The sequence below is a fragment of the Corylus avellana genome, chromosome 4 (assembly GCF_965113065.1).
Source record: "Corylus avellana chromosome 4, dhCorAvel1.hap1.2, whole genome shotgun sequence".
Lineage (NCBI taxonomy): Eukaryota > Viridiplantae > Streptophyta > Magnoliopsida > Fagales > Betulaceae > Corylus > Corylus avellana.
In genome coordinates this window covers 17686659-17699918 of record NC_142493.1, presented here as the reverse complement: position 1 = coordinate 17699918, position 13260 = coordinate 17686659, and the positions used below count along the sequence as shown (strand labels likewise).

General features: G+C 34.7%; 1 protein-coding gene across 1 annotated transcript; it reads left to right on the top strand.

Moving 5' to 3' along the window:
* The first annotated feature begins 280 nt into the window (after window positions 1-280).
* LOC148586388 (putative RNA-dependent RNA polymerase 1) lies at window positions 281-6550 on the top strand. Its single transcript, XM_088515227.1, has 4 exons — window positions 281-517; window positions 3044-4893; window positions 5131-5281; window positions 5525-6550. The coding sequence occupies exons 1-4, from the start codon at window positions 287-289 to the stop codon at window positions 6341-6343; spliced, it is 3051 nt and encodes a 1016-aa protein (XP_088371353.1). The 5' UTR covers window positions 281-286; the 3' UTR covers window positions 6344-6550.
* Window positions 6551-13260: the final 6710 nt, after the last annotated feature.

Below are 13260 nucleotides of genomic sequence, written 5' to 3'. Positions count from 1 at the left end.
ATGATTGGTCCACATCATCAGAACTCTGTGACCTTTGCTCGTCAACGACATGAGAGACCGAGACTTGAAGGAATATAGTAAAAGAAATTCAGATTTAGGAAACGGGAATGACAAGTAACAACGTTGTGATTCCCTCAACTTATTTCCTAAGTTTAAGGAAGCAGCAGCATGCTCGTCTGTAGACTATAAATGAGCACTTGCTTCTTCCACAGCAGTAGTGCTTTCCTTTCAGCTTTCAATCATTTTTTTCTTCCAAAGACAAGGTTGTCCTTACTTCTTACATAGCATGGATATCAAAGCGTTACACTTTGGATATCTGATTTCAAAAGAAACATTTTCTGTTCTCTGGAAACCGGAAGAAGGTGTTTCTGTTGGGTTTGATTTGAGAAAGAGAAAGTGGTTCTTCTTTCTTTCTGATCTCTCTGAAGAATACAAGCTTGAAATGTCCTCCGACAGCATTTTGCAGATTAAGCTACATCAACCACATGGCCAAGCTTCAAAGTTTCTTCTCATTCAGGTTTGTTGCTTACTTTCTAATAACATTACTTGTAACTTCCTCGGTGTATGTTAACTTCGATTAAATTTAATTTTTTTTTATTAACTTAAATATTTAAGATAATTGGTAATTTAACATGGTATTAGAATCAAAAGTCCTAAGATTATGAAACATTAAACTTAGAGTCTTATAATGTTAGTCCATCAATTTAGCCTCTCATTTAAATTAAATATTCTACGTGTTGGTATCACTTATTAAAAAGGAGTTTGAACCCACTCATGAGAGAGAGTGTTAAACTAATGATTAAGTGATTAAATTTACTTCTTCCTATTAACTTAAGCTTTTATGATAACTGATAATTTAATAGTTTTCTTAACAGTTTATTCATGATTATCTCTTTTTTTTCTCATAATTGATTTTTAATCAAATTTAAACCATTAAAAAAATTACATATGCCATAGTGAATACTACTTTAGTACATGTTTAGATGCAACCCCATAGAGTATGAGTCCAGATATTGACCAATTCCCTACCTAGAATTTTTAATTTTGGAGAAATATACTTTAACTTCTTAATTATTACCCATTTTATAATTATACCTCAAAACTTAAGAAAATGACATCGAAAGGCCCGTATATTACCATTACATGTCAAAATAGATATTTTTATATTTTTCTTTCTAAAATACCCTTAAAGTTATTAATAAATAAATTAAGAATATATAAAAGTAATCATTTGAAAAAAAAAAAAAAAAAATTAATGGGGGCTAATATGAAAATGGAGTGATAATATGGTGGCCTAAAAAATGTTACTTTTATTCTTACATTTCTAAGTACATATTCTTTAAGTTGCAGTGAAAACCATTATTAAATTTTAAATAGATTATTATAAATTTTAAATTAACTAACACATAAAAAAAAAAATTGTATATTTGGAAACCAAATAATAAAAATACGTGCAACATTTCATTTCCTCTTCTCTCCTAATAATAAGCCTCCTAGCTGGAAAGTGGAAACCTATACCCTAACTTTTATGGGTAAAATATAATCTTTTTGGGGAAGAATATAAAAAACTCTTCAAACTAATATTCGTTTGCGATAGAGTCTTATAATGTTCAAAAGGTACTAAAGTGGCATATCAAACTATTAAAATGCATAAAAAAAAACCACTTATTTTTTATATTTCTATAATATCCCTATTCTTTTAACAAATAAAATAATAAAATAATTCTAAAAAAAAAACCAAACAATTTTTTTTTTTTTTGAAAAAAAGCAAATGGGCGAATAAATACAAAAAAAAATTGAAATAAATAAATAATTACTCATTGTAGTTGGCCTAAATTACAAATTACATCATGTCATAAGAAAGTAAAATCAAAGTACTTGAGATAAAAAATAAAAAATAAAAAAAAAATAAAAAAAAAACAATTTAATCCTTGGAATCAAATTCTGTTAAAAATTTGGTTTTATTCATCCATTGTTTTTTTTTTTTTTTTTTACAATTATTTTATTATTTTATTTGTTAAAAGAATAAGGGTATTATAAGAATAAAAAAATAAGTAGTCTATTGTATACATTTTGATAGTTTTGATAAGCTATTTTAATACCTTTTAAAATTGTGAGACTCTAAGACTATTAATTTAGGGAAGTTTTTTTTTATAATTTTTCATGTTTTTTTTTTTTGTTGATCTAAAGTATTTCTCTTTTTTTAACCATCACCCTTTTAAACCCACTGGAAAGCGAAATAATAAAAAAAATTAGACAAAAAAGCCCATTCTTTTCACACCTCACTCCCACAACGGAAAATACCAGAGAGGAAACCTCTGAACACTCTGGCTGTCTGTATTGAATATTGAAACAGGTAAGCTTCTATGCAGATTTTTCGCTTTTTTTTTTTTTTTTTTTTTTTGTGTGTTACAAGATGGGTCAGCTTCTCTGCAGAATTTCGCTTTTTTTTTTTTTTTGGGGGGGGGGGGGGTGGGTTACAGGATGATTGAATTTGGTTTTTCATGGAATATCTATTTTGTGAGTGTTGGTGTTGGTAGACATGTTCATGTAGAGTGAATCTATTAGCGTTGAAGTAGCTGCATAACAGATCTTGAAGGGGAATTTATCATTCAAAGAATCTGGAATATTTTAAAAAACCACTGAGATTATTGGCATGCATAGCATTTTTTTAATGCCCTGAAATGGAACCATTTTTTTTTTTTTTTCCAGAAATCGGCAATTTAATGTCATTGTAATCCCCAATATTACCTTAACTATCTGGTTTTTTTTTTTTTTTTTTTTTTTTTTTTTTTTTTTTTTATATCGAAAAAATTACACTTAACTTCTTCAAGTTGATATTCATTTCTATAGCTTGTTGGTTTACCAATTTCATTAGATACTTGAATAAATTTCTGTTTTTCGCAATATCACATCTCTACTTGTTCATGATCTCATGTCCACTTTGTGCAATTTCAGTTTCTTGAAATAATGTTTTTCATTGCTCTGTGACAGTGAAGTTTTTTTATCAATTTTTCTTAACAAAATCTTTTTCAATTTCCAGTTGCTTGGTGCTCCTAAGATTCATAAGAAAGATGTCTCTTGTGCTCGTGGAGGTTACCAGTGGTTCCGGGAAGTTGATTTCACTCCCTTGTGTGGCATTGGCCAATCTTCTGCTCTATGTTTGGAGCTTCCACTTGAGTGTCAGCTTCCAAAATTTCTGCTTTATGAAGAGAATGAAGGCCAATTTGTTCTGCAGGAAGGGTCTAATTTCTCCTGCAATTCAGGTCTTGTCCCCATTGTGAATCCACCCCCGGGCTTCAACTTGCCATATAAAATCTTGTTCAAGATCAACTCCTTAGTTCAGAATGGGTGTCTTCCTGGGCCAGCAATTGATATCAATTTTTGTCGGTTGGTCGATCCTACAAGAATAAAACTTGAGTATATAGAAAGTGCCTTGGACAAACTGTATCATTTAAAAGACTGCTGCTATGAGCCTGTAAGGTGGCTTAGTGAGCAGTATAAAAGATACGCCACGGATGGGCGACTTCCAACACCTCCTGCAATATCTTTAGATGACGGGTTGGTATATGTACACAGGGTTCAAATAACTCCTTCTAAAGTATATTTCCGTGGTCCAGAGGTGAGTCTCTCCAATCGCATCTTGCGCAATTATCCTGAAGATATTGATAATTTTCTTCGCGTTTCTTTTGTCGATGAGGACTTGGATAAACTGCACTCGACAGTTTTATCTCCTCGAGCATCTTCTGCGAATGAGGACGACAAGTGCACTAGCATTTATGAGAGGATACTGTCCACTCTAAGAAACGGCATAGTTATTGGTGATAAGAAGTTTGAGTTTCTTGCCTTTTCAAACAGTCAATTACGCGAAAATTCTCTTTGGATGTTTGCTTCAAGAACTGGTCTTACTGCAGCAGACATCAGAGAGTGGATGGGTGATTTTCGTGAAATAAGGAATGTCGCAAAATATGCTGCCAGACTTGGTCAATCGTTTAGCTCCTCCAGGAAAACTATGCACATTGGTAGGCACGAAATTGAGATGATTCCTGATGTAGAAGCTAAAAGATCTGGAATCACATATTGTTTCTTCTCTGATGGCATAGGGAAGATATCTGCAGAATTGGCTCGCGAAGTGGCTTCAAAATGTGGCTGCAGAAATTCTGTTCCATCTGCATTTCAGATTCGATACGGTGGGTTTAAAGGTGTTGTTGCTGTTGATCCAACATCATCGATTAAGCTGTCACTGAGAAAGAGCATGTGCAAGTACAATTCACAGAATACTACCCTGGATGTTTTGACATGGAGCAAGTATCAACCTTGTTTTCTTAATCACCAAATTATCACTCTTTTATCTTACCTCGGGGTTGAGGATAAAGTTTTCATAAAGAAGCAAAGGGAGACAATAGATCAACTGAATGCTATATTAACAGATTCGTTGATCGCACGGGAGGCACTGGAGTTTATGTTCCCAGGAGAGATACCAACCATGCTAAAGGAAATGCTAGCTGCTGGTTACAAGCCAAATGAAGAACCATTTCTTTTTATGATGCTACAAGTATTACGTGCATCTACATTGATGGACTTGCGGTACAAATCAAGGATATATATTCCAAATGGAAGATCTATGATGGGATGTCTTGATGAAACCGGGACATTGGAGTATGGTCAAATATTTGTGCAGATTTCTCGTTTTAGTAAGCAGCTCGGTAGCAATTCCTCGCTCAAGTTCAGTCCCAGCAGTTCAGACCCAAATAATTATATTTTTGAGGGCAACGTAGTTGTTGCTAAAAACCCTTGTCTCTATCCAGGAGATGTGCGTGTTCTAAGGGCTGTTAATGTGCCAGCTTTGCAGCACATGGTTGATTGTGTTGTTTTTCCGCAAAAAGGACCGAGGTAAGACTGATATCCCATAATAGATACTTCTAAAATCCTATTAATATGTGCACACACACCCTCAAAGGCATAAACATACACCGACAAATTGTGTTTACACATAATTGTGGAGCAGCATAAAATTCAGCATTTATGCATACTTGACCCCCTTGCAGACATACGCTTATTGGAAAGTTGCATACAACATTCTCTAGTTATACATTGTTGACTAACTTAGTCTAATAATTGCATTGTCAGACCTCACCCAAATGAATGTTCGGGGAGTGATTTGGATGGAGATACATACTTTGTCTGTTGGGACCCTGCTCTTATTCCTTCTCAACAAATTAAACCAATGGATTACAGCCCAGCACCAACTGTGCTAGTTGATCATGATGTTACAATAGAGGTACTACTCAATCGCATTTTTGATTTGTCAAGCATCAATATCATGAGTCCTAATATGTAAGGCATTCATAAGAAACTTTTTAATGTGTTGGACCCTTGAAATGTGCTTTTGCTCCCATTAAATTTTTAATTAATAGTATTTTTTCTTTCTAAGATTATCATTTCTCTTCCATATGTATCCATCCTGTTTGCATCAATTCCTTCTATACCATTCATGCTAAAGCGTGTTAGTTCTGTGCTACAGGAAGTTCAAGACTATTTCCCCAAGTACATGGTCAATGACAATTTAGGAATCATTGATAATGCCCACAAGGTCTTTGCAGATATGGAGCCTCGTAAGGCAATGAGTGGTAAATGCATTAAGCTTGCAAAGCTACACTCAATTGCTGTTGACTTCCCAAAGAGTGGTGTGGTAGTCGAAGTACCATTTAATCTGCGCCCCAAAATATATCCAGATTTCATGGAAAAGCCTGATAAACGCACCTATGAATCACAATCTGTGATCGGAAAGCTTTTTCGAGAAGTGATAGACATTGCATCTTGCACTAGCCCTATAAATCCCTTCACTCGAGAAGTAGCAGAGCAATGTTATGATTCCGACATGGAAGTAGATGGCTTTGAGGACTACATCAGTGATGCTTTCGATTACAAAAATGAATATGATTCCAAGTTGGGAAATTTAATGGACTATTATGGGATCGAAGCAGAAGCTGAAATACTCAATGGCAACATCTTAAAAATGTCAAAATGTTTCAGTAAGAGGAGGGATATGGAAGCAATTAATTATGCGGTGAAGTCCTTGAGAAAGGAAGCTAGGACCTGGTTCAACAAGGGTTTTAGTGACTCAGATTCTGACTCTGATGTTGTATATGCAAAAGCTTCAGCCTGGTATCATGTTACCTATCATTATAGGTATTGGGGTCCCTACAATGAGGGAATGCACCGAGCTCATTTCCTTAGTTTTCCATGGTGCATTGGAGACAAGCTGATCCAGATCAAGAGGAAGGCTTCACGTATGTCATTTCTGGAGCATCATTTCAGCCATGGATTGAATTTGGATTGAGAAGTTTAGCATTGCATTTCAAAAACGCTATAGTCTCAGTAAACTGAGTATGTGATCATGAAAACAGTTAGATGTGGCTTTCATTTTACATTTGCTTACTATCATTAGTATATGTTTGACCTAGATATATATGCTCCAGCTGATGTTTGGGGCCAGAATACGTTGTAATTTCTGTTTTATAATAGATGCGTGGTTTGTATTCTTCAACATAGAGCTCTATCTATTATCTTCTGCTTGCTAAAATCTGGTTCCTGAATTTTTGTCAGCATGCCATTTAGATGCTTTTGTAACAGTTGATCTCTTTGGATTCTTAGTTTTATTTTTAGGGATAAAATGTTGTTGACACTCTTTAGTATGTTTCAGACTGATTGTTTTGTAATTAATTCCTCTCTTTTATCTCTTTTGCACTAGTCAAAAATAATTTGTCTGTGAATTTTAGTACAGCATATATAGAAGTTATCATTTTTCACATAGGTTGCATAATTTTCACTCTCAAAATTCTTTTTGAGCTCTTGCGGCTACGCAATTTTGTCTCCTTTTTCAATTAAAAAATTTATTAATTTAAATTAATTTTTAATTAAATTATTATTTTTTTTTTTGGAATTCCTCTGCACGGCAGCTCCCTCACGCGAGGGAGCTGCCATGCAGAGAAATGTGTTTCTCTCAGATCTGCACCATGGCCACTCCCTCTCTTCTTTTCTCAATTTTCTCTCTCTCTCTTCTTTTCTCATTTGATATGTTTCATCTCTTTCTCAATTTGGGATTTTTTTTTTTTTAAAAAAAATGTTTGAAGTCACCATATTTGGCAATCTTGCAAGGAGCGGCTCAATCAGCCACTCCTTCCTTTTCCTTTTTAGATTTTAATTTTTTTAATTTAGGGTGACACATCATTTGTGAATCAACTTTTGAAAAATAAATTTGAGATGTGAAACATTCTCTTAATAAAATAAATAATTATTATTTTGATATGATGTAGCAAAAATGCTAACGTAGATTTACGAATGTCACTTTATTGGACGAAAAATACACAATGACTCATTTCATATCTGCGACAAAGCTAAGCAGTGAGAGTCAATTGTTTAAACCTCATGGGGTGGGTGATCACAAAAAACACGTTTATTAAAAAAATTATTATACATTTACCCTTTTCTTTTTGACGTCTGATCCACTTCATTTGCATTGGAATTTCTTCCAATCATATATCAAAGAAAAAGAATATTGATGTCACCTTGATGGATCTGATCCTAAACCCTACTGATATTACCAATTTTTCTTAGTGGGAAAGTAAATGACGCTCGTAATGTTTTCAGAGTAGATAATAGATGGGGTATGATCCTAAACCTACTGATGCGTGGTTTTTAAGAAAGTGAAGTTAAACATTTTTAATGTTTTGAGTACAACAAAAGAAAGAGAGGTTTTATCAAGACAAGAAGGTTCACAACACACTATTTTGGTTGAGTTTTTACTTACGATGCAGTAGACTCATAGTTCCACCTTTAAAAATATTGTTTTATAGGAAGTGAGCACAATGATACAAAGGACAAGCATCCGGAGTAATCGTCAGTAGACTCATAGGCTTTGTTTGGTAATGGGGATGGGGTTGGCCCAAACACTGTTTATTACCATTTTCCAAAAAAATCAACATCAAAACATCCTAACTTTTTTACTTTTAATATCAAATCATTCACTTTTTATTATTATTCAAATAAAAAAATCACTACAAAACAAAACTTTTTCACTTTTTCATACCACTTTTTCATTTTTTTTATACCAAACATTCTTACTTTTTTTCACATCAATCTACATCAACTACAGTATTTAGGTCATCCCATTTGCCAAACACTCCCATAGTTCCACCTTTAAAATATTGTTTTATAGAAAGTGAGCACATTGATGCAAAGGACAAGTATCCGAAGTAATTGTCAGGTGAGAGTTTCGAGGGTATTTTGAATTATAAAAAAAGAAGCATTTATAGCTGTTTTTCCATTGAGTTTAGTGTCAAGGCATAGTTAGTAATGCCACAAGGTATTTATAAATACATAAATGTCACGGGGCATTACAAGATGGTATGAAAATAAATCGACTTTGAGTCGAATGAGAAGACGAGAAAATTCCCAGATGCCACCACCGAACCTTTGGAGGCAGTGGCGAGCTGAGGTTATTCCTTTAGGGAATTCATCAATCATCTGCCCTACATTCGAAGGGAACTTGTAATGTAATATCCAAAATAGTTAACTTTCTTGTTTGGATAAAATATAAGGTTCATTTTAACGATATTACCACATCATCAGCCGCATTAGTAGGTTACACAGCATGCCATGTCACACCAAACATGCCACATCAGGTGCTAGTGTTGGGTCCCAATCGGGTCTTGCTGGAATCTGTCGATTTGAGAATGAGATGCTCAAACTCAAAAAATAGTTTGCAGTTTTCAAAAATAGAAACTATTTTCCAAAAATTAAAAAAGAATTTTTGGTCAAATGAAAATTTTTTTCCGTTGACTATTAAAACATGTGTTGTATTCTAATTGGTCACTCTTTTGAGAATGGTTCATGACGTGGCGCAGCTGCTAGCCACAATTACCACTTATTTACTAATTGCCATGGCCAATGCTCGAGGACCTGAGCTGCAAGCTATTGAGCGAGGTTGTTCGCCTAAAGACTTCTGCAACCACCATTTCCCTTCCTTTGATGGTACCAGAGGGTACTTAAGCGTGGAGAATTGGCTGGATTATATTGAATAACTACTAGAAGCCACCAGGTGCACTGAGGATCAAAAAGCATCACAAAAGATCGAATTCCAAACAAATCTTGTTGTATAAATACAGCAACACTGTTTGAATGCAAAATTCAATTAATATCATAAAATGTTAACAACATGTTTTGGGTCTCTGAACAATTTTTGAGTCGCTGGAACAAACCCGAACAGCAACACTAGAAAAACAGAAAAAACACAGCTTTCTTTAAACTACCATCTTCACCATGTTTTCTATAACCGGGGGTTTAATACCACTTGTTGAGAATATGAGTGAAAAAAATATGATTGTGGAGCAGAAAATAAAAATTCTCAATCCATGATTGAACTTTATGAAGAAAGTGTGAAGAAAAATGCTATTTTAAATAAAGAATAAGAACACCTACTTGGTATTTTAGCCACTCCTTGGCAATTGAGCAAAATCTTCTTGCTCCTCCAATGAGAATATTCGCGTGTAGCCTCAGAGATCTCAAAACCTTCAAGTCTTTTCACCAATGACTAAGAATAACAAAAAGTGTGGGTTCTTATCTTGCTCTTGAAAACTTTTTTAACTTATTCTTGAAAATACTTAAGAATATACAATTCTTAGTAAATACTAAAGAACTGGACTGATGGTCTTTTTTGAGATAGCTACATGCTTCTATTTATATTGTAAAAACACAAGGATCGTGTTCTACTCTTAAAAACAACAAACACAATTAATTAATAAAGCAATACATATTAAATATTAAACATTGGAAAATAAAGCAACACACCCATAACACAGAAACTTGGTTACAGAGTGGAAACTGTTTTCAACGAATCAAAAAATTAAACCACTCTAGGGCAGTTAAACTCGAGAAATCACTATATGAAGAACCATATTGCAGACAGTAAAAAATATTCACAAACTCTTGCACGTTTCTAAACTCTATAAGATAATTAGCTCTCAGCTTGCCTCCTAGTTGATTATCTTCATGTAGTGAATCTCTTTACCGACCCTCTCGTATACTTCTTTGCGACTGAAGATTGAAAGGTTGTAGATGGTGGAACAATTAACACGTCAAGAGAGGGATACCACAAAGCTTTCTCAATGTTCTCTCTTGGAACCAACAATTGAGAAAAAATTTTAGAAAGTTTGAAAAAATTCAAAAAGTCTGAAATGAATAGTAACAAAAGAGATAATTTATAGCAAAAGATTTTACAATCATCTCGTCTTAACGAGATTTAAGTCACAATAAGATAGAAATAACAAAAAATCTCGAATATGATATTCTAAGAATTTAACGTCTTAACGGGAAATGAATCGGGTTATAATCGTAATGCTTCCAAATCTAGCTTTGACCAGTCTGGTAGAGTTACTGACAATTACTCCAATATAGCTAACTAGTAGCTAACTAGGAAACCGTCACTCTAAGCATAATCAGAGTTAATGCATAAGAATGTGAAATAAATATGAGAAATTTGATAACCATAAAGGAAGGAAGCATATATTATCCTCGAAATATAGAAATAGAGCAACTAGTGGAAATAATAATCTGATCAAACCTAGTAACAACATGTAGATCTCTGTCTTAAGCAATTCTGTAGTGGCAACCTCGCCACTCCCCTCTTCCTAGAAAGAGGTTTCCTACAAGATGTAATAATTGTATAAGTCTAGCGACTTAGTAAGTAAACCTTACAGTTGGGTACCACAAGTTAGTTATCATTGAGTAGAAATAAACGTGCAATTGATAAAGATTTGAAAGAGGTATTGTCTCTGTTAATACAGCATGAAAATATCATTTGATAGAAAGAAATGGGTGTACTTCTAGCAGCAATCACCTAAATGTTTTGAGGCAGAAAAGTAATGCTTTAATACGACATAATTATCATATATGGTTTACTCGAGATATTACCCATTCTCAACATAGTTGATGCTGTTCCGAAAGACCTGTAATACAATACCGGTGCCCCGGCTATTGTACGCTACCGTCCATAATACTAACAGCACGATTGAGTCCAACCTCGGGTGGCCTATGGTACTAATAATGTACATCCTGTAGTGACTCGACAATTAAGGCTGTGCCAGTCTCGAAATAACCATCGGATCCAAGGCTCTTATATCACATCTACACACACACGTTTGACCAGAGAATCAAGTTTTATATAATCAGCCCATGGCCATTATACCGCGTATACCAATGTACCATGTCATACGATGCATCTTATTAACCAGTTATTAAGGCAGTTACCAAGTTAAACAAAAATATAGGCATGCTCATATCATATGTGTGCTCGGTCAGTTGACATATCAAATGTTTTTAAGGAAAACAGTGATAAGTGTTTACTCACCTCGTGCGCTCGATGGAGTCTTCCGACATCACAAATCCATGTTATAATGAAATACGACACATCATTATATGCTGTACTAGAGAATTCTCGAAGTGACACATTAAGTTCTAACTAACAAAAGCGGCCATTGAAATCCTAAGTTCACACATATAGGTTACTAGGAGTGCGTTCTGCTCTCTGGGTGAATGCATGGCCTTGTGATCAAACGTTTAGCCAAAGAGTAAAAACTCTCGACCAGGAGCCCAAATATGGCTTGATGCTTCTAAGGTGTGGAACGTCTCATCTTTGGCTCCTAATGAACACATGTAACGTATCAAAACATGCTAATATGCAAACTCAAAGAAATCAAAGGCGAGTGTAGAGCTCTTTAAAAACATTCTAGGTCTTTGTAAGAAAATAGGTATATAAACTTGTCCAGGCATCTTTAAAATTCGTAATATTTAAGAAAACAACAAGAACACCATGAAGGCAATGAGAATGGACAAGAAAATGCCTTGATAATTGCAAAGTCTACCAATGCCTCCTCCTTCTACTTCAAAGTCATTCCTCACTCTAGGGTTAGGATTTTCTGGTGTAAGGAGCGGCTAAGGTACGAAGAGAGGTGTTTATATAGGGGCTTGGGGCGTACTTTTCTCTGAAAAGGTGGAGAATGGGTTAAAATTGCTTTTCAGAGTTGTGAGTGAACGTTCGGATACTATTACACAATGGATCAATGGGTTCAGGCTTACGTTTGGGTATTATCCAATGGCTTAAAGACTGGTCAACGAACGCTCGTAGTGGTCCCCTTAGCAAATGTTCGTGCTTAGGTTAAGGGCAAACATTTGGGTGGTTCTCCTAGCGAACGTTCAGTCAGAGAGTGAAATTCATGGTTTTGTTTGGAAAACCTCGAGGGGTTAGGGTTTCTCATAAGGGGTTTAGGTTTTTAGTTTATAAAACCTTGTTTTATGAAAATGTTTGTCGTGTTTGAGTAAATCGTTTATCTTTTTTAAAACCAATGATTTGTCGGGGTATTACAATGACGTAAGGAGTAAAATCTTCACATTCTCGCTATAACGGTGGTCATCCAACGAGGAGCTCAGAAACATCCTATCACGTTTGCATTTTGACGTTCATCCAATGTGAAAGGCCAAGAGCAACTCTTGATATCCCGTCACATCCGCATTTTGACGCACATCTAATGGGGAAGGCCGAGAGAAACTCTGTAAGTCCCATTACTTGCCCGTTCTGACGCCCAACTAATAGGAAATGTTTTTTGCACAAATTTGCTTGCAATCTCACATCAAGCTTTTAATAAAAAAAAACAACTCAAGTACAACTAGGAACTTTTGTATTGAATAAGGCCAAAACATAACCTAACATATAGGCTTAGCAGGAGAGATATGAGATTGCAATTTGCAATGTGGGACTCCTATTCAACTACATAGTGGACGACTAGGGTTGGAAAACCCTAGCCTCCACTACTTAAAAACACGACCAAGACTATGGATTGAATTCCCAGCCTAGCTGCAGCCTGTGGTGGTCTTGGGCATGGGTTTTATCCTAAGCCTAGTCTCCCATTCTTGCACCTCAAGCATTGTTTCTCTCTGGTCCATATTTTAATAATTAAAAAAATAAGTAGTCCAATAAATAAAAAGTTTAAACTGGTTAATTTACATTACCTTGGTGAGGGACCCAAAGGAAAAAAATAAAAACTAGTTTCAAGTAGGCTTGATTATCACAAATCCCTATTTAATTACAATTGATTCAACTAAACAATTGTAATTGCACTCTAGTTTATATTTTTTATTAAATCAATTAATCCCTTAAACTTTCTTAATATTGACTTTTAATTCTTACATAAAATCTTTCAC

Excerpts from the sequence above, each read along its gene's own strand:
- LOC148586388 (XM_088515227.1), top strand. The coding sequence starts at position 287 with ATGGATATCAAAGCGTTACACTTTGGATATCTGATTTCAAAAGAAACA. Across the intron at positions 4,894-5,130 it reads TTTCCGCAAAAAGGACCGAG|ACCTCACCCAAATGAATGTT; the intron begins GTAAGACTGATA and ends TTGCATTGTCAG. Across the intron at positions 5,282-5,524 it reads ATCATGATGTTACAATAGAG|GAAGTTCAAGACTATTTCCC; the intron begins GTACTACTCAAT and ends TCTGTGCTACAG.